Source organism: Bombus pascuorum, chromosome 10 (assembly GCF_905332965.1).
Source record: "Bombus pascuorum chromosome 10, iyBomPasc1.1, whole genome shotgun sequence".
In the NCBI taxonomy this organism is placed as follows: Eukaryota; Metazoa; Arthropoda; class Insecta; order Hymenoptera; family Apidae; genus Bombus; species Bombus pascuorum.
Genome location: NC_083497.1, coordinates 561,162 through 581,782, shown reverse-complemented (window position 1 = coordinate 581,782; position 20,621 = coordinate 561,162). Strand labels below are relative to the sequence as shown.

The window sequence follows — 20,621 nt, the reverse complement described above, 5'->3', positions numbered from 1 at the left end:
TTCGTGGGTCGAGAGGCCTCTCTGGGTTCCAAAGCTCATGGGGCATGCTTCACACTTGAACTTGCCCTCTTTCTTTTGACTTGTGCCACTACACTTTGGTATGTGGCACTGTGCCCCATGTAACTTTGAAAAACTTTTCCCACAGAGGCATCCCCACTGTACTTTAGTTTCTATGTGGTGCTGGTCGAGATGCCTGTTCAGGTCGGCTAGCGACATGAAGAAGAGGTTAATTCCCTCTCCCTCACAGACTGGACAGGCAACCCGATCGCCCACTAAAGGTACCGATATTATTGGGGCTCTTATCCGTTGACGTGCCAGGTCGTCATCAGTAGTCCCCTCCGGAGCGGAAGAATCCGCCACGGCGCATCCGGGACTGAAATGTGCCATGTCCGAGGCTAAGTTTTTATTCGCTTTTTTGATCATTAGAAAGAATTTTGAGATCTTTCGGTAGGTTCCAATTGCGTACCAAATCATGTCCATTGACGGGTCCGTGTCGTCAACTGTTTTGCCAGGGGATGAATTCCCGTTTAAATAATATTACTGTTACATAATATTATTTTAGTTCGGATGTTATTTTCTGTCGAAAGAACTATTCGTTCTTTCGACTCTTCGTCGCCGCACTCCGTTCAGCCATGCTCGCCTTATCCGGGGGGTATGAACATCCCCACGCTGATGCAGCGAACATGTTACCGGCGGTACCACGAGGAGGTAGAAGTGCGACTTGGACAGGCAGGGCAAAGGCCCTATCTGCCCCCGAGTATCTATGGCTCCCCAGGGCCCCGCAGCACGATAGCTATAAAGTTACCGGCCGCTAAGGGCACTGTGGGACCACGACAAGCCGCGGCGACGGCAGCGTTCTGCTTTGAGCATACCCGGCATAAGCGCCGCCACCACCCCGGCACATCGCTCGCCCATTAAGGGAAACAATCACGTCACTAATTAGATGACGAGGCATTTGGCTCCTTAAGAGAGTCATAGTTACTCCCGCCAGGAATACTCCTTTCTTCAAGAATATTAAATATTTAAACGACAGTTCGCTGTAATTTCAAATGTGTTGGCGATATTCCAAAATTATCTTTTTTTTTGCAGAACTCTACATGTTTTTATATACCATTGATGTGTTTTTTTGTTCTCTGTACGAAAGCTGAATTAGGATACGTAAGTCGTGAAATGCTTAGTTAAAAAAACATTGTAATCTCAATTTCAGCAAATTTACTGTATGGAAAGCGAAGAAAACATAAACATACAAGTACTATTGAGTTTTTTTTTATAGTTTATTTTGGTTTTTACAATTTGTCCTGAAGGACATTTGGTAAAGTGTTATATCTCATTGGTAATAAAAAAATAAAATAAAAATAAATATAGCATGTGGGTGACTACCCCCGGCGGGGTGCCAACTTCGTGTTTTCTAAGTTATATCTTTTATGTACTATTGAGTTGGCAACTAAATGATTGTGAATTTTGTCACTAGGTGGTAGTTGCCAACGCAATACTTGGTGTCTTCCCTCATTCTTCATACGCCAAGCTTTACTTTAATTTGGAATAATCTTTTAGTATAATAATTAATTAGTAATCTTTTAATAATAATAATTAATAATCTACTATGATAATTAATAGTCTTTTAAATCTTGTATTTTTAGACAAAAGTATCTTATCACCTAATATATAGAAAATAAAAAAGGCGAATTAATGGATGGATAAGGAAATGTAGGCTTCTGTTTGAAATTCTAAGAAAAAGAAATTAATTTAAGGAAATATTCTTTTCGCCATTGTAGTGCCTCTTCTGTCGTGTAACTTTGTCGTGTAAAGTTATTCCATAAATAAGGAAGATATTTAGGTGATCCTATTTAGGCAAGCCACCCAGCTAGGTCACTGGGGTAATTGGTACATAACAATTTGCATAAAATATTGTTCAGAAACAAATTTTGTGATATAATACAATAGTTTAGAAATAAACAAAATAAATAATCAGATTTATAAGATTGTTTGTTTCTAAAAGTTTGTACGGATGGTGAAAGTAGGTATTTGTAAAAGGAAGTCGAAAATATAAACTTCCTTTCTGCTTTTATTAATTTCACGATTACACCACATACATAGACACACTGAATTTTGTTTTTTAATTAACAAAGTTTTTTTCATAATGTTTATGCATTGATATGCACTGTTGTTCATTCTGTATTTATTTTACGATCAGAGATTTTCAATGAGCATAATGACGATATTAAGGCAAGCATCGTAACAGCCTTCAATATTATTGGACATTTATTCAGAGTGTCAGTTAAGTAAAAAATTCCAAGAAGTCATAAATTACCGATTACATGAAATATTAAATTGTTTGTCATTAAAACATCTCCTTACTATACTTAAGAATAAATTTATTCGGTGAACAAAAATACAGTTAAAATCACATATCTGAATGTATCTTATTTTTTATGAATCCATTTTTTTACTATTGTTATCTAAACATATTTCGAAGATATGCTTAACGAAATTTCACTCTTGATTTTCCATTTATTCTAACTTGTTCACGAGCAACTTTTTGGGGAACCATTATATCCCATACCTTAACATCAAATATACTAAATGTTTTACATTAAATAAATATCTTATCACTTGCATTATGTTACAACGAATTTCTATCGTTGTAAACTAATACAGATTCCTACAACACGTTATAAGTGTTTTTATAAAATATTATCAGAAAGCGTTTATAGAAAAAAATTTCAAAAACTTTGATATACTTCAGCTAGTCTTTGGTTTATAACAATCCTTTGTTCCATTGACGTGAACGTTCTCTCCGACTTTGTTTTTCCGTTTGTCGAAAAAATAAGCCTTGATGAAGAAATTTCCAAATAGGATTAAAAAACTGAAGTAGATGATGAAACTAAATATAAAATTTTTGTGCGTAGTGTAGCATTGAAGTTCGCAACTTTCTCGGTAATAGTAAGCCGCAATAGTTGCAAAGCAACCAATCACCATTTGTACCAGCTGCATCGTAGTAATCATCATGGCAAAGCCTTTTGGTAATTTGTATTGCATTGCTTTCAAAGTATAATAAGAATACATCCATGAATGAACAAAGTAGTTCATTACGGCATACCACCTTGAGGCTGCTGTAGTCTCCACATATAGGAACCAAGAGTAAGGAACAACAATTAAATGATGGTAAAAATGTAGAAATATCAATGGTTGCTTTCGTAACACAATGAAGATCGTATCGCCAAATTCTACGATCTTTGATAGGACAAATACCCATGTCCAAAAGCCAGAAACATGATTTTGCAAAAGGTGACTGAAAAGAAAATAATTCCATTCTTATTGTATATCACAAATTAACATATTTGAAATATCGATTCATTTTGTGAATATGACATGTAACTCAAAGCCATGTATTATGTTCCATACAATGAAACAATAAGAACTTTGTTATTTTTATTTGAAGATATTATCATACAATGTGTACTGTAGGTCGATATGTTGCGAATTGCTAGACATAACTGATTATATCAATCGATAAAACTCATTTCAGATACAAATTTATACGCGAAATCTTTTTAGAGAATTATTATAAGAATAATATCGTAAACAACTATTAAAAATGTATTTCCTATTTCACTAACGCTTTCCACATATCAACGTTCTCTAAATACCAAGCATAAGAAATTGTTTCATATAACAATTCATTTCATTAATAGTGTTTCATTAATAATTATTTTTTAAAATCGCCATTCACCTGAAAATATATTAAAAGGTAAAATATGAAAATTGTATTACCTAGGTATGCAAATACTATGGTAAAATCCGTGATGTCTCAATATAGAGAACATTTCCGGTGCTGTTCTACAAAATCCGATAATGGAGAACACTGCAAGGAATCCACTCCATAATGCAAGCGGACGCTTCAAATCAAACTTTGGTCTGCTCGACATGTAGTATTTCCCGCCCAAAATTAGGATCGCGTAAATAATACAGCTGTAGTAGCAATACTGAAAATTATTCTGGAACCATGTTTGAGAGTCTGGATAAGAGTAGGCTTTTTCGAAGTTGAAGACATGCGAGTAGGTAGGTTCACTGATTTGCGGAGAATCCTCTTTATTCATCGTAAAATATTTCTTTTACATCCACTGGTTGCACATCAATTAAAGAAAATACGCAGTCTTTCGCCCACGTTGTCAATTGACTAAAATGTAAAGAGAAGAACTGTTAACATTTTCTTTTAAAACTAACTAATTGAAATATTTAATAAATGATGTATTAAAAATAATGTAAAATATTCAAAACAAAGTAATAGACAATACAAAATAATAAATTAGTTATTTTTGTCTATCGTATTTAATTAAAATTTAGTACAAAGTATTGTTGATGTTGTTCTGTTCTTATGAGCTTCGTCATCCGTCAGAATTTGTTACGTTATTAATGTTTAATTACAGCATGATTTGAATTTTCTGAACATTTTCCAGTAGTACGTTTGATTCTTCGGAAAATATCGGACAGAAAAGAAAAACCAATATAAATTAACTTATGTACGTTTTTACTTCTGCTAAAGGAATGAAAAATGTATTTCAATTATTATTAATATTTGCAATGGATGGCGATGAAAATGAAAATGAGAACAACGAAAGTAATGATAATCTAAATGAAAATGGCGATATAATTATACCTCGTTTTCGTTTTGCTCTAAACAAAAAATTAACACAATTAAAAAGGGAAGGGTTTTGTTTAAAAATATACTAGAAAGAAAAAAAATTTCTTAATCATTTTAAATTTCATAAACAGTATTATCATTAAATGCTTTTTTTTATTTACTTATTTAATTTGTACATTACAATTTGTCCAGCTGAACATTTAGTAAATTTTTGTAACTTTATTGCTAAACAATATGTGAATGGCTACTCCCAGCGGGATACCATCTTCGAGATGAATTACTTGAATGTAATAATAATTAATCAACTCGTATTATTAAAAATAAAAAACTAATGTGTTCACTACAATTTTGAGATGCACCATCCATTAGGCGAACACTTCTCTTTGACGAATCTTTTGGATAAAGAAATTTCTAATAAAGGCAAGGAAGGCAATTCTCTAACGATTACGAGATAAAAACGAAAAAATATTTGCCTGAAATCAAGAATCCGAGATTTATGTAATCACATAGAGCCTTTGAAAATGTTATAATTTAGAAAACTTTAGAACTAAACTAACACAAGCCCGCCAAATTTTTACTTTTAGTAATATGAGTTCAATAATTGAAGTAATACCCTAGTATACAATTACCGCGTATGCTCAAAATATACAGGTTTATATGTACATTATTATTACATTCCACTCATCTCCAACATCTTTTAATTAAATTTCAACTCACACTATTTTCTTTTTAGGGGTAGATTTAACTCCTTCTTTTGGAAAAACAAAACAATTGAAGTGAACCAAAGAAAAAAACATTTTGGAAATGTGGCTAAATTACTTAAGTTGCCATCCTTGAAGGAATGTTAAACTGCAATTAATAAGTATTAGCTATTGCAGTAAGTATTAATCTAAGGATTAAAAAAAAATGAAGGCACGTCATGAGTTATATATGTTAAGAAAGGAATAACCGTTATTTCCCAAATATTTTTTAATTATTATATATTTAATAATAACTATAAATATATTTATATATATAAATATTTATATATAATATAAATATAAATATAAATTAAATATATATAAATTATATAAAATATAAATATAAATTAAATTAAGTTTATTATAATTAATTAAATTAATAATTATAATGAAATTAAATTAAAATTAAATTAATTAAAATAAATTTAATTTAAAAATTTTTTTAAAAAATTTATATATAAATATATTTATAATTATTTTTTAATTACAAAATTATTAACACTACAGTGTTTAATTGCCAAAGATACACTAAGCATTAAATTTACATATGAGGTTGCTACATATGAAATGACATTTTCAACTTTCCCCAAAAATAAATAAGTTTCATTATTGTAGAAAAGTTGCAATCAATGCTTCTGTTACATTTGTATTTCACATTTGATTCATAGGTGTGTTCCACGTTAGGTCTCACTTTCTCAAAAACTATAATATGCCGGAAAATTTTTAACAAAAACTTAAAATTTTCCTGTTTCCATGAATGGATAAAATAACGGTTGAATAATAGTTTGATCTGACAAAGCTTTTCAAATAATGCGATCGACAGATCTATCAAACCTCTAATTTAGGCAAACAATGTATGATGACGTGGTAACATAAAATACGTAATTAGAAGGTAATGTTCCAACCACAACCATATGATTGCTGCACTCGCCATTGAACAGTATAAAATCTTTAGAAAAATTATGATGCTAATGGAAATAAGAAGTTTGAAATATTTTTGATTTTGATAAAATGCAAAATATCGATTCGCAGCTTCGTAAACAATGATATGATACGAAATAAGACCTGAAAGTGTGCACTTCACATGTAGTATATCATTGATTTGTCTATTTACGTAACGTGTGTTATATAGCACAAACCACAAAAGGAACTATTCAGTTAAAAAAAATTTTAGAAAACTAAGAAAATGATTGAAATGTGCATATTTATATAATATCTGTATCCCTAACTGAAATGTAACGAATTGTTATTTTTTACATGAAATTTGTTTTCAAATGGGTATTCAAAATAATAAATCAATTAATATAATTTTAGTATTTAAGTCAAATTTAGAAATTAAGTCAATAATTTATTAATTAATTGGTAAATTAATTACTAAAGCAAGTTATTCATAATTGTCATATTTGGCTATGGAAGACCTTGGTTTTCGATTTTAGAGGATATACTGAACTTTTGAAAATGAAGCGTTCATTTCTGAATCAGAAAGTAAAATTCGATGATAGTAATTTCGATCCATACCAATTTCTTTCCCTCGAGGTAATGATCGACGCCGTTATTGAGTTCGAGTGTAGATATTTCTTAGACGAAACCAGCAAAAGTCGATTTTAATCTGCACTGAATTGTTATACAAGTAACATGCACAAATAATCCACAAAGAAAGATCGTCACTGATGATTATCACTGGGTAACTATTATCACACGCAGTGTGTCGTAGAGTGTGCAGTGCCTCGCTTCCACTTAAAATAAAACACTCCTCTTGGATGGTTAACGATAAAATGTTTGCGCAATTTGCAAAAAGCAATACAATTATGCAAATTAATACATTTGGATTATATTTACTTCTTATTTTTCTTACTTCTAGGAACCGATTGCCGCTAGGAAATTCTAAAAAAAATGTAGTTTCTATTTTATAGTTGCTATTAAAACAGATAATATTTATATATTCAGTGTTTATTAACATATGTCTTACATCAACTAGCGTTCTTTGCATAATAGAGTACATTATTTACATTTTTTGTTTAATCGACCATTCGCGGGAAGATACGATTATGAGAAAGCACGTCAACAAGATTCTGGTACAAGGTACAAATTAAATAACAAAAAAAGAATCTGCAAAGAAGTTAATAACACAGAAATAAAATGATCCTAAATAGCGACGGGCTAATATACGTCTAGTGGAGAAGGTTATACAAGAAAGGAAACAAAATGTATGTAAAATGATTAGGATCCGATACTTCTCATAACTCATGGATAAACAAAAAGGATATGTTTTAATTTAAGTAAAGAGACTTATTACTACTCCGTGTTTTTATCTTTTTAACAATATCCACAAAATTGATATTGTATATGTACATCTGTGGTACTTCGATAACAGCAAGGAATGTACACACAGATTACTAAAATTAAAGATGCATATAGATAGTTGTACGAGGTGATGCCTATAGAAATGTTTAAATGTAGATGTTTAAATGTACATGTAAACGTTTGAATGTATGTTAGATGCACGTCTACCTATATACATCCTTAATTTTATTCATTCATTTCTCCACGATACATTGAATCAAATACGACACGTACCTGAATAAATTAATGTTTTGAATATATTTAAGATACACATTTCCACGTACAAAGGTCTGTTGAATTTATCGCCTTTTTTAATTCCATGACTCCGCAAACACTCAAGGACTATGGAAATTCTGTCTGACAGTCGTTCAGCACGGTCTCAACGCGTGACTAACTTCACATCCGTATGGTTGCGCGAATTACTCAACGTTTTACCAAAGATCGCGTTATTCATTAATTTAAATAAATCTTTCGAAAAATCGCTTGCAACGTTCGTATGAATCCTGGTCCTTAAATCGATGTAATCCCGCAATCACCGCGATTGTTGAAACTGAAGAATACGATGTACATTTTTCAATTTCGATCTCGCGTTTTAAACATTGCGACAAATAACGATAGTTGATCGCATATCGAGTTTGTCGATAATATAGCAGTTATAGCGTAACCAGATTTTGTTCTGCTATTGTGACTGAGAAAGAAAGATCATTCGCTCGCAATCGATGATATAGATACCTAATTTTTCTTTCTGCGAGATAAAACAGTGAAGGTAACTGAAAAAAGAGAGAATAAATGTTATCGTACCTCGCGATGATGGCATATTTCTTATATCAGTGAGCGCTAATTTGCATTGATACATAGCAAATTATATGCAAGCAAAATAATCTTCAATGAATAGCAAATTGACATGCATCCGTTTTTGCGCAGTTTGCTAATTTGATTTAGCGATATGGCCAGTTGAATAATATCGGTACAGAGTACGTTAGAGCAGGGCGGGTACGATAACTGTCGGTATGAATGTTCGTTAATTGGACGAAGGCCCGCAACGACAGAACAAAAGAAACATGCGTTATCGTCACATTTGATATTGATAATTGATCTTTGAAATTGTACTGTCCAAGGTAAGGAAAGGTTGCAACCTGCACGAAAAGGTTGATGCTTGTTGCAATTTACCAACAGGTACAGTATCTTTGAAGGAGTCCAACTGCTGTCTCGTTCTTAAAACTCCTCTTATAATGTCCCTCAAATAACACTTACATAAATCGAATGATCTGTATAGTTCATGTTTTCGTGTGCTGAAACTCTTCACCGAAATCTCATTTCGTAGCACAAACTCAGCTTAAAATACTGCATTCACTTTCAAAATTGAATATTCATGTCCGTAACGCAATTGGTGACGCAATTCGATGTGCTCGCATTAATAATGCTAGTTAAAGTATAAAAATCTAGCCACGTGCGAAAGACGTTTACTCGTTAAAAGGTTCAAGGCACGAATCTACGAACAACTGATGTTATTGCATGTTTTGCGCTAACAGATAGTTTATTCTTCTATTTATCCTGATATTTGATAAATAATCAACTTTAATATTGTAGTATCGTGGATAAATTGCCTAAGAAACATCGGGTGAATTATAAACAATGTTGCGAGAAAACCTGAATGTCGACAGAACAAAAGAATCTGGAAACTTCAATGAGCCGAGCAGCCCATCAATGTGTCGTTGGTCCTTCGGTCGAATAGTTACGCGGGTGAAGGCCTACGTGACCATGACCGTGGACGCTTACGGAACACGTGCGTGGTTGGCTTATGAGAGAAGACACAGGGATGCTTAAGGGAGAAGGACAAATTAACAGACAGTCGTAAGTTGAGAGTCGAGATATGAGGAGTCGTCAATTAAGAGTCGAGTTGTGAGGATTCGAGAGTTGTGTTTTTTTTTTTTTATTTGCGTTTAATTTACAATCGATTCTCGTAGAGAATTTTAAGTAAATTTATCTGGCATGGTACTATGACATGATTAATAAGTGTTCATAGTATGTTTGATTCTACTTGAATCTAGTGCTTAGGTCTAAGGTGTAATGTCTTTTTAGCCTGCGGATCTGTTCTGACGAGTCGAGTAGTTGAGTAATTAGAGGGTTTTGGTGGTTGTTAACTCTTGTGCTATGTCTATTGCTGAATTTGAATATTTCTTCTTCGACTGTGGGTATCTTTTCGTGGTGTGAGGTCGTGATGTATCGTTTCGTTGGTGACGTAAGATGCATCTATTAGGGATCTTAAGGTTTTCGATTGGAATCGTTGGAGAGTTTCTATGTTGGAATTACTTGCTGTTCCCCATAATTGAATTCCATAGGTCCAAACAGGTTTTAATATGGCCTTGTATAATGCAAGTGTACTTTTCGTGTTTAAGTTGGAACGTCGGCCGATGAGCCGAGTAGAATTTTTTAAATTTTGCTTTGAGTTGTTTGGATTTATCTAAAATATAATGTTTTCATGTCAATCTTCTGTCCAGAATCATGCCCAGATATCTGACTGACTCTTTATCTGGAATTATCGTCACTTGTGGGCAAGTTTGTTTTCGTAGCGTGAAAGTTATTTGACTGGATTTGTTTTCATTGACTTTAAAGCGCCATTTGTGGAACCACTCTTCCATAGAGTCGAGACCTCGCTGGAGAGTAGAGGAGGCAATTGTCGGGTCTGAGTGCGAGGCTAATAAGGCTGTATCGTCAGCAAATGTCGCTGTGATTATATCTATCGAAGTTGATAAGTCTGCAGCGTAGATGTTGAACAGCAGGGGTCTGAGGACACTGCCTAGGGGAATGCCAGCTTCTATTGGAAATGTTGGAGTTATAGCGTCCAAGTGTTTTACCATGAATCGTCTATTGCTTAGGTAGGATTTTAGGATGGAGTAGTAGGTGTGTGGTAGGATTTTCTTTAGTTTGAACATAAGTCCTTCGTGCCATACTTTGTCGAATGCCTGTTGAATGTCTAGAAATACCGCAGTGCAATATTTTTTCTTTTCTAAGTCTTGAGTGATTTTATGTGTTAGACGATGAATTTGCTCTGTCGTATAATGTTGCTTCCGAAAGCCGAATTGATGATCCGGCATTGTTTTCAACTCGTCTAAGAGTGGAAGGAGTCGTTTCGTTAGCATCTTCTCAAATAGTTTGGACAAAGTGGGTAAAGGACTAATTGGGCGATAAGAGCTAGTTTCATGTATTGGTTTTCCAGGTTTAGGGATAAGGGTAATTAATGATATTTTTCAGGGCTTGGGATAGTATTCAAGGTGAAGAATTGCATTAGAAATAGAAGTAATGAGAGCAATTCCTTTTTTGGGAAGCTCCTTGATAGCTTTGTTACTTATCTGATCATGTCCCGATGCTTTCCTTGGGTTCAGGAGACGTATTAATTCAATAACTTCCAAAGATGAGAAAGAATCAATAGGAGGAGACATTTGGAAGGGAGAGTGCAAGTATTCCGTTATTTCGGCGGCAATAGTGGAGGAATACGGTTTGAAGACATTAGTTAGGTGGTTTACAAACAAGTTGGGCTACGCACTTGTCACGGACCAACTTTCCTTTTTGCCATGTGGTACGCCAGATGTGACGGTCCTTGTAAAATTCCACGTAGTTCGAACGCCAAGACCTATCTATTGTTCCATTAACTCGCAACAGGCCTAGGAAGACAAACATAAACCGAATCTGTTCAGTTTCAGTTTCCTTCACGTAAACATTTTCGGTTTATGTTTGTTGCACGCTCTTACCTAATACGGAGAAAGCGGGTGTCTGGCAAGATAAGAGTTTTTCCACGAACAAGGATGCCCACGAGCCATATCTAGCTCTCCTTGTCTTTACTACCTAATTCACTTTACCAATGGGCATCGCGGATCGTTACCCTCACTTTTCCACCAAAAAGTGTGGACAACGAATCCGCGCTCTGAGTTCCAAAGGGAACACCCAAACCGAGCTTTCTTCTTTGATGGTACGAGTCCGTTCAAACAGTTCTATTTCCAATTTCAATCCAGTTCTATTTCTAATTTTAATCCAGTTACAATATTGGCCTCTGTAATAAAACTGAGTCTAAAGAATAAAGACTATACTAAAAAAATCAACAGTTGTGTAATTACTTAAAAATTACGTGACACACTCATCCACCTTGCGGACAGCGAATTGGGGGGATTATTTGCGGAGGACGAGTGAGTTTCCTGGATGCCTTCCATAGTGAGTAGTTGGTGTAAGCTGTGGGAGACAGAATTTTTTTTTCATTTTACAATCCTAAAATATTTATTTCATTTTGGTTATTTTACAATTTGTCCTTGCGGACATTTGGTAAAGTGTTATATCTTGTTGGTGAAGGAAAAAAAAATATAAATAAAAAATAATATAGCATGTGGGCGGCTACCCCCAGCGGGGTGCCAGCTTCGTTTTTTTTTCTAAGTTATATCTTTTATGAGGTCTATTGGGTGTTTCCTTTTTAGTCTTCTTGCGATGTTTGTTGTGTTGCACGTTTCAGCTGCCAGATGGTTCGGGTGTGTTTCTATTCTTGTTCTGTATCTTGTTGCGAATCTGGTAATCTCCTCCTTGACCGTTGGTATTCCGAGGTCTTTCCTTATGTCCTCGTTTCTAACGTACCACGGGGCGTTTACCATTGTTCTAAGGATTTTGGCTTGGATTGTTTCTATTTTGTTTATATGGCTCATTGCTGCTGTTCCCCATAGTGGAATTCCGTATGTCCAGATTGGCTTTATGATTATTTTGTATATTTTCAGTTTGTTTTCTGTGCTTAGTTTGGATTTTCGGCTTGTTAGCCAGTGCATTTGTCTCCTTGCTATCTGTATCTTGTCTATTATTGATTTGATGTGCTGTTTCCATGTGAAATATGTATCTATGTGAAGTCCAAGGTATTTGACTTGCCTTGTTTGTGTTATTTGCGTGCCGTTCAGGAAGATGTTTGGTGTTATCTGTTTTCTCAATGTGAATGTAATGTGGTTGCATTTGTTAGGGTTAGCTTTGATTTGTTTATCCTGTAGCCACTTTTCTATTTTTGTGATGTGCTCTTGTAGTATTGTGGCTGCTGTTACAGGGTTGGTGTGCCTGACTAGCACGGCTGTGTCGTCCGCGAATGTCAGTATTTTGCTATTGGTAGTTGTTGGAATGTTGGCCGTGTCTAATGTGTATAGTATGGGTCCTAGGACGCTTCCTTGTGGTACACCTGCTTTGATGTCTTTTGCTTCGGAGTGTGCGTCCTTGATTTTTACTGTGAAGGTTCTGTTGCTTATGTATGATTTTATTACTTGGTATATTTTTTGCGGGAATTGTTTCTTGATTGTTTGTATTAGGCTTTCGTGATTTATTTTATCGAAAGCTTTCTCTCTGTCCATGAATAGGGCTGTACAATATTGTTTGTTTTCTATTGTGTGTATTATTTCGTTGACAAGCCTGTGCATTTGTTCTATGGTGGAGTGTTTATTTCTGAATCCAAATTGATGATCTGGTATTAGTTTTTCCTTCTCTATTATTGGTTTTAGTCGGGCGTATATTACTTTTTCTAGTATTTTGGAGAGCACGGGGAGTAGTGATATTGGTCTGTAGGATGTTGCTTCATGTGGGTCTTTGCCTGGTTTGGGTAACATTATGATTTGTGCCTGTTTCCATAATGCAGGATAATATTGTATTCTTAGTATTGCATTGAATATTATTGTAATTAACCGTATCGCTTTTGGAGGGAGGTTTTTCAATATTTTGCCATTGATTAGATCGATTCCTGGTGCTTTGTTGTTTTTTGTTTTTTCTATTATGTTTCTTATTTCTTGTGCTGTTGTTTTGGGTATGGTGTATTGCTTGTCGATTGCAGTGCTAGTGGCTATCGCGTCGTCGTCCGTATGGCTATTGTGGTTGCTGTTATTGATGTTGTGTGGTGTAAATGTGTTGCATAGGTGGATGGAAAATTCTTCGGCTTGCTCTTCGTTGCTTCTTGCCCATGTGTTGTCTGCTTTTCCGATTGCTGGGGCTGGTTTTATCGCCTTCTTTATTTTTTTTGTGGCTTTCCATAGTGAGTAGTTGTAGTTCTCATGTGCAGACAGTGACTCTATGAAGTTCGTGAATTCGTTGTTGTTGTGCTCTTTTATTTCGTTTTTTATTTCCTTTGCGAGTTTGTTTAGGTGTTTTTTGTTTTCTTTTGCTCTATGTTTTTGCCATTTTGCTTTCGCTTTTCTTTTATCTCTAATTTTTTCGAGGATGTATGATGGGATTTGTTTTGTTTGTCTAGTGGTAGTTGCTGGTTTTGTGGTTGCCCGTGCTGCCTCTTGTATAGTTTTTGTAAGTGTTGTTACAGCTTGTTCGATGTGTTGGGGCGTTTTCAGTGGGATGTTGCAGTTGATTTTGCTTTCAATTATTTCTTTATAGGTTTGCCAATTAGTGGATTTGTTGCATAGCGTCTCTGAGTTGTTGTAGAGTATTGGCTTGTTTCTGTATGTTATTATTATGGGTGTATGGTCGGAGCTAAGCTCGAGGCTGGATGCTATATTTATTTTATTTCCGTTTAATCCCTTTGTGACTGCAAAGTCGAGTAGGTCAGGGATTTTGCTCAGGTCTGTCGGCCAGTATGTCGGTCTTCCTGTGGATAATATATTGAGATTGTTTTTCCTGATGTGTTTTTCCAGGGTTCTGCCTCGAGGTGTAGTGATTCTTGATCCCCATGTTGTGTGCTTTGAGTTGTAGTCTCCTGCTGCGATAAACTTGTCGCCTAGTTGTTGGAAGTATTCTTCCCACATTTGTGTTGTAATTTTGTGTCGCGGTGGTGCATATACTGCTGACAGCTGTAGACGGTTGCTGCTAGTTTGTACGGTAACGGTAGTTGCTTGTATGTGTTCTTTACTAACTTGGCTGTGTAGGTGGTGTTTAATGTCGTTTCTTATTATCACTGCGGTTCCTCCGTGTGCTTTTCCTGAGGGGTGCTTGGTATCGTATATGGTATAGTGCGGTATTTTTGTGTAGCTTTTTGTTGTGAAATGCGTCTCCGATACGAGTAGTATGTCTATGTTGTTGTGGTATAGGAATGCTTTGGTTTCAATGGCCCTTTGTTGTAGGCCGTTAGAGTTCCAGGCAGCTATTTTTAGTATGTCCGTTTTTACTTTTTGCTTAGCATGGTTGTTATCAGTTGTATCATAGCTGTGATTTGTAATGATTGCTGTTTGAATGCTTCGTTTAGTTCGCTTATCGTTCTTGTTAACATGTCGGTGCTTTTGATGGATTGTTTTAATAGTTCTTTTATTTCTGTAGCGTCGTTGGTGTTGTTGTTGTGGTTTTGGTTGGCTACGGGTGTTACTTCCTTGGTTGCTTTCGCGTAGCTTCGACTGCCAGTGGTGTTGATATTGTTGTGGTTGTTGTTCATTACGTACTGTACTTTAATTGGTGTCTCAGCTTCTGCCCTATCTTGTTGTGTGTGGTGGTAGTTATATGTCCTGCTTCTAAGCGGCGGAAACAATTTACGTTGGAGTATTTTTCTGGCTGGGCAGCCTTTGTAGCTGGCTGGGTGGTTTCCGTTGCAGTTGTAGCACTTTACCTCGTTTATTTTTCCCGTATATGGGCAGTAAGTTGTCAGGTGCTTTCCTGCGCATTTGACGCACACCGGGTTTCTGTTGCAGTAATTTTTTGTGTGCCCATATTGTTGGCACCGCATGCACTGAGGTATGTCTTTTTTTTGTCTGGGTGGTTCAACTGTGATTATTGTGTTTAAGATTTGTTTAATGTCATAGATTTCCTTGTTGTTTTTGTTCGGTTCTAGTTCTATTAGGAACAGCGGTAGTGGTTGTTTGGTATCAAATCTCGTTATGTTGTTTATTGCTCTTACCTGGTGTCCGATTTTGGCTAGTTCGTCGCATATGTTGTTTGTGATTGTTCTTGGGTGTAGCCCTCTGATAACTGCTTTATAGCTTTTGTCAGTTTTGAGCTGGTAGGTGTGGTACCCGGCGTTTTTTTCTTTTAGCACTTTTACCACTTTTCTGTAGGTTTCTGGGGCGTTGGTTTGCACTTTCACCTGGTCCAGTTTTAGTTGTTTTATTGAGTAGTTTTCTTTGCCTGCCGTATTGTTTAGCAGTTCGAGGAGGGGGTCTATTACTTGCGCATCGATGTATATTGGCGGTGGTTTGGGGTTGTGTGTTATTGGTTTTTCAGTTGTTTCAGTTGTTTCTGGTTCCTTCTCTTGTGGTAGTATGCTGAAGGGGTTTTGTAGTGGGATTTCTTGGAGCCACTGCTTACTTTCTGTTTCTGCAGCCCTCCTAGTATTTGCGTTTGTTGTAATTTTTCTTCTTTTGCTGGGAGTTACGATCTTCCAGCTTTCGTCTTGTTGTGTTAGATCGTTGTTGGTGGTGTTTCTCTCGTCACTCGCCTGAGTCATATCCATTTCAGTTTCTGTGCATTCATGGATTTCCATGGTTTTGTATATGGCGTATGTTTCACCGTTGTTTGATATCCTGAGCGGTGGCACTCGTTGCATTGCTTTGTTTCCCCCGCTTTTCGCACTTTCGGGGGCACTTTTTTCCACTCCAATTTCGACGGAGAGACCTCTCCGGGCACCAGGCACGTCTGCACTCTTCGGCAGTCGAAAGGGAACTGGGAGACAGAATAGCAAGATATTTTTGAAAACAGTCTTTTTTGTAATTTTTAATGATTTTGTTTAGTTTTCTTGTTGCGTTATTTAGCTTACGCTTGTCTTCAGGAGTTTTATGACTTTGCTATACTCTTCTAAGTCTACGTTTTTCTACGATTTTTATTAGTATGTAATGGAAGTATTCATGTTTATTGACAAAATACTTAGTAGGGGTGGAAGAACGGATCGCGTTCATTATGCTGTTGTTTAAATATTCCGTGGCTGCTTCTATATCTTCGTTTGTTTTTAGGGATATTGAGGCTGATATTGAATGATTGAGTGAGTTGGTTATGAATAAAGCCATTAGGTTGGTTTTCGATAATTGTTGAGTTTATTGTTGCTATGACGGATGAATTATCTGAGGAGATTTCCACAGAAGAGTTGATTGGCATGCAGCTTGGCGAGATGTTTTTGTTTATGAAGAAGTCTAATAGGTCAGTTTGGTAGTTTGTTAGTGTCAGTGGGCCAGTAAGTGGGTTCGTTTGTACTGAGGTAGTTAAGTGTTACGTCGGCCGACTCTCTACCTGGACCAGATCACATACCGCGGGCAGGCTGGCAATCAGATGTCCGCACATCCTCACGGCGTACTCTCAATAGCCTCAAGGACCCATTAGAAATTTTAGCAAATTCCAGCTAAGGCCCTTCAGATCCAACAAACATCTCTTTAGTAATTCGTTTTCTAACAGTTTACTGTTTACTAAGGGAAGATTCGGGAAAGTTCGTTTTCTCACATATGATGCTTCCCACTCGCCACTTTTCTTCAGGGACAGTTAGCCCCTTCCTCACTCACCAACCTCGAAAATTATCCAATTACCAACGAAGCCTATTTCCCTCACTATCATAGCGAAACTCTGTCTTTAACGAATCAGCTCATCTCATGTCCGTGGATTCACCCATCACAAGTTTTCCTCCGCAGCATCATTTTCATAGAGAGTCAGTTGCTCTTCCGTTCTCGACCTTTCACCATTCGAACTTGCGTTATTCTACTCGAACTTAGAAATTACAATTACTCTCTATCAACTCATTTTTTGTTTGTACATCAGCTGTTATAATAAACTGGAACTAATAACTTGTTATATCGGTGTCATAATCAAATTACCTCTATTATTCTAAGCGAAGTAGGGGATTGGACAATTCGCGAACGCGTCTCCCCACGAGTAAACGAAACATTAAGTCTGTTGGCTTTTATGGATTTCAAAAGGTTTCTGCCTCTTACTGTGATAAGTCAGCTATTTCGTATGTTTAGCGTTATAGTCTTCTTCAGCTATGAATCTATTGCCCAGATCTTCGAGGAATTTATCGAAGTTTTCTGTATAAATAGAATGTCTAGGAGGACAATATACTGCTGATACGGTGATTGGACCATGCCAATCTTCTAGCGCTACGTTTGTGGCTTGGAGGTAGTCCTTCTGGAATGATGGAAGCTCATAGTGTTTTATGCTGGTCTTGATGATAATTTCGGCGCCGCCGTGGGCCTTTCCACTGGGATGTTGGGTATGATAAAAGTTATAACCATTTATTTTCAAATAATTTTTATCGGTGAAATGAGTGCCAGGTATGAGCATTATGTCGATTTGTTGTTGTTTTAGGAAGAGTTCTAGTTCCTATTTATGCTGAGATAGACAGTTAACATTCCAAAGACTTATGCGTATTGGTTTTATGTTACGTCGGAGCGTGTTAATTTGTCCACGATGATTGTAAGTAATGATAGCAAGTTATTAATTTGTTCTGTTTGTTTGACGATTAATTTTTCAAGTCTATTGAAGTTATCCGTGTCTTGTGAACTGGGAACACTATTTTGTGGTTGAGTACTATGGATGTTCGGACCGCTTTGATTTCCTTGAACTACCTGGGCGTAATAGATTGAAGGGGTAGAGAATTTTTGTGGGTTAAGTGCTTGGTTGGTTAGGTCCTTAACTCTGCCTCCAGAGGCGGCCTCGGGTCCGCGTGAATCAAGTGCCCCGTGGCCGGAGTCCGGAATCTAGCCCGGGAAGGAAAGGTCGCGCTGGGCTGGTCCAAGGCTAAGATCATAGCCATTCCGACGAGGCTCCTGCAGTGCTACAGGTGCCTGGAGCTGGGACACGTACGCGGGACCTGCGTGTCCACCGTGGATCGGGGGCATCTGTGCTACTGATGCGGCGGAGACGGACATCGTGCCAGGGGATGTCCCTCCTCTGCGCTCAAGTGCCCCCTGTGCGAGTAGCTCGGGGCACCCGCCGAGCACAGAATGGGCGGGGCGGCATGCGCTCCCCCGAAGATCAAGGGGAGGCGTCCCATCCGCGAATCAACCACCGCGGAAACGCAACAACAAAGGAACACCGCCAAAGCAACGGCAGATGGCCGGGAGGAGGCCATGGAGTTGACCGACTAAATTCAAGAGTCTCCTCCAATGCAACCTAGGAAGAGCGAGGCGGGCGCAAGATCTGCTCTTAAAGACCATCCGGGAGAAAGAGGTCGCCCTCGCGGTGATGGCCGAGCCGTATCGCGTCCCCGACGCCCCCAACTGGGTCGGAGACCTGGACGAATCGACGGCCCCTGGCGCCTCGCTCGACCGTGGCAATGGCTACGTCTCGGTCGAGTGGGCCAGAATAGCGGTGGTGGGAATCTATACGTTTCCCCCAACATCGGCTTGGCAGCGTTCGGGGACTTCCTGGACCGGGTCGGCGAATGCGTCAGAAGATGCCTTCCCCGTCAGGTGCTCGTCCTCGGGGACTTTAAAGGCCACTCCACGCAAAGGGGAAATGCCAGGACAAACACACAGGGAAGATAGCTGACCGACTGGGCCGCGGGGCTCGGGCTCCTCCTGGCAAACAGGGGCTCTGCGAGCACTTGCGTGGCGTGAAGAGGATCCTCCATGGTCGACGTCACGTGGTCTACCCCAGGGCTGTATCGGAAGATACGCAACAGAAGAGTGGGCGAGGGGGTCGAGACACTGTCCGACCACCTTTACATACGGATGGAGCTGGCTCTCGACGGCGAGGGTACCAACGACACCAGAAGAGGAGCGAGCCTTTCCGGCCCACCATCACCTAGATGGCGTCTCAAAGAAAAAGACAAAGAGATGCTACTGGCGGCGGCCATCGTTTCTGCCTGAAGCTGGGACGCTCGAAGGACCACCATACTGAGGAACGTCGACGAGGAGGCGGCAAACCTACGAAGATACATGAGCGCGGCGTGCGACGCCTCGATGCCGCGTTCCGTCCCGGGTGGTAGACGCGACTACTGCGTTTACTGGTGAACTCCAAAGATCGCGGAGCTGCAAGCGAGTTGCGTTCGGGACCGCAGAAGACACTTACAGGCCCGCCGTCGCAGGCGGACACGCGACGAAGAAGAGATCTCCCGCAACTACGAGGCCTACACAGAGACGAGGCACACTCTTCAGCGGGAGATCAAGATCGAGAAAGCTCGGTACTGGGTGAAGCTGATGGAGTCGGTCGAATCCGATCCGTGGGGACGGCCTTACAAAATAGTGACGAATAAGTTACGACCTTCGCCCCTCCTCCCGCTAGCCGCAAACATGGATCCGGTGCTGCTGAACAACGTCGTCGGGACTCTGTTCTCACGGCAGAGCAGCGACGCTGAGCAGTCAGGGCCGTCCTCCCCCACCTCCTCCTCCGACGACGAAGAGGTTGCGATGACAACGACGGAGTGGAGCGAGGAGCTGCGAGTCACAAAAGAGAAGCTCCTCGAGGCGACAAAGAGAATGGCATCCCGCGACGTGGCATCGGGTCCGGATGGAATCCCAGACCGAGTTTGGGCAGAGTCGATCGACACCTTCTTGCAAATCTGCTAATCTCCTCCTTGACCGTTGGTATTCCCAGGTTTTTCCGAATGTTCTTGTTTCTAACGTACCATGGGGCATTTACTATTATTCTACGAATTTTAGCTTGTACTGTCTCAATTTTGCTTATATGTCTCATTGCTGCTGTTCCCCATAGTGGAATTCCGTATGTCCAGATTGGTTTTATGATTGTTTTGTATATTTTTAATTTGTTTTCTGTGCTTAATTTGGATTTTCGACTTGTTAACCAGTGTATTTGTCTCCTTGCTGTCTGTATTTTGTCTATTATTGATTTGATATGCTGTTTCCATGTGAATTGTGTATCTATGTGGAGTTCTAGGTATTTGAATTGCCTTGTTTGTATTATTTGCGTGCCGTTCAGGAAGATGTTTGGTAGTTTCTGTTTTCGCAGTGTGAATGTAATATGGTGGTTCTGAAAGTGAAACTGAAAATGTACAAGCCAGTCCAAATGAA

At 38.2% G+C, this 20,621-nt stretch overlaps 1 protein-coding gene across 3 annotated transcripts in view; it reads right to left on the bottom strand.

The window, feature by feature from the left end:
- Positions 1 to 2,360: 2,360 nt before the first annotated feature.
- LOC132911162 (elongation of very long chain fatty acids protein 6-like) overlaps positions 2,361 to 20,621 on the bottom strand; it is a 153,862-nt gene continuing 135,601 nt past the window's right edge. Inside the window, exons 2-4 of one of the 3 annotated variants that reach the window (XM_060967575.1) lie at positions 3,775 to 4,101; positions 2,742 to 3,292; positions 2,361 to 2,662 (exon numbers count right to left, since the gene is read on the bottom strand). In XM_060967575.1, coding sequence (XP_060823558.1) covers positions 2,743 to 3,292; positions 3,775 to 4,101 — 877 coding nt within the window. In that variant the 3' untranslated portion in view covers positions 2,361 to 2,662; position 2,742. Of the gene's footprint in view, positions 3,293 to 3,774; positions 4,181 to 6,903; positions 7,082 to 20,621 lie in introns of those variants that run through there. The other 2 variants (XM_060967577.1, XM_060967574.1) reach the window with 2 other exon arrangements.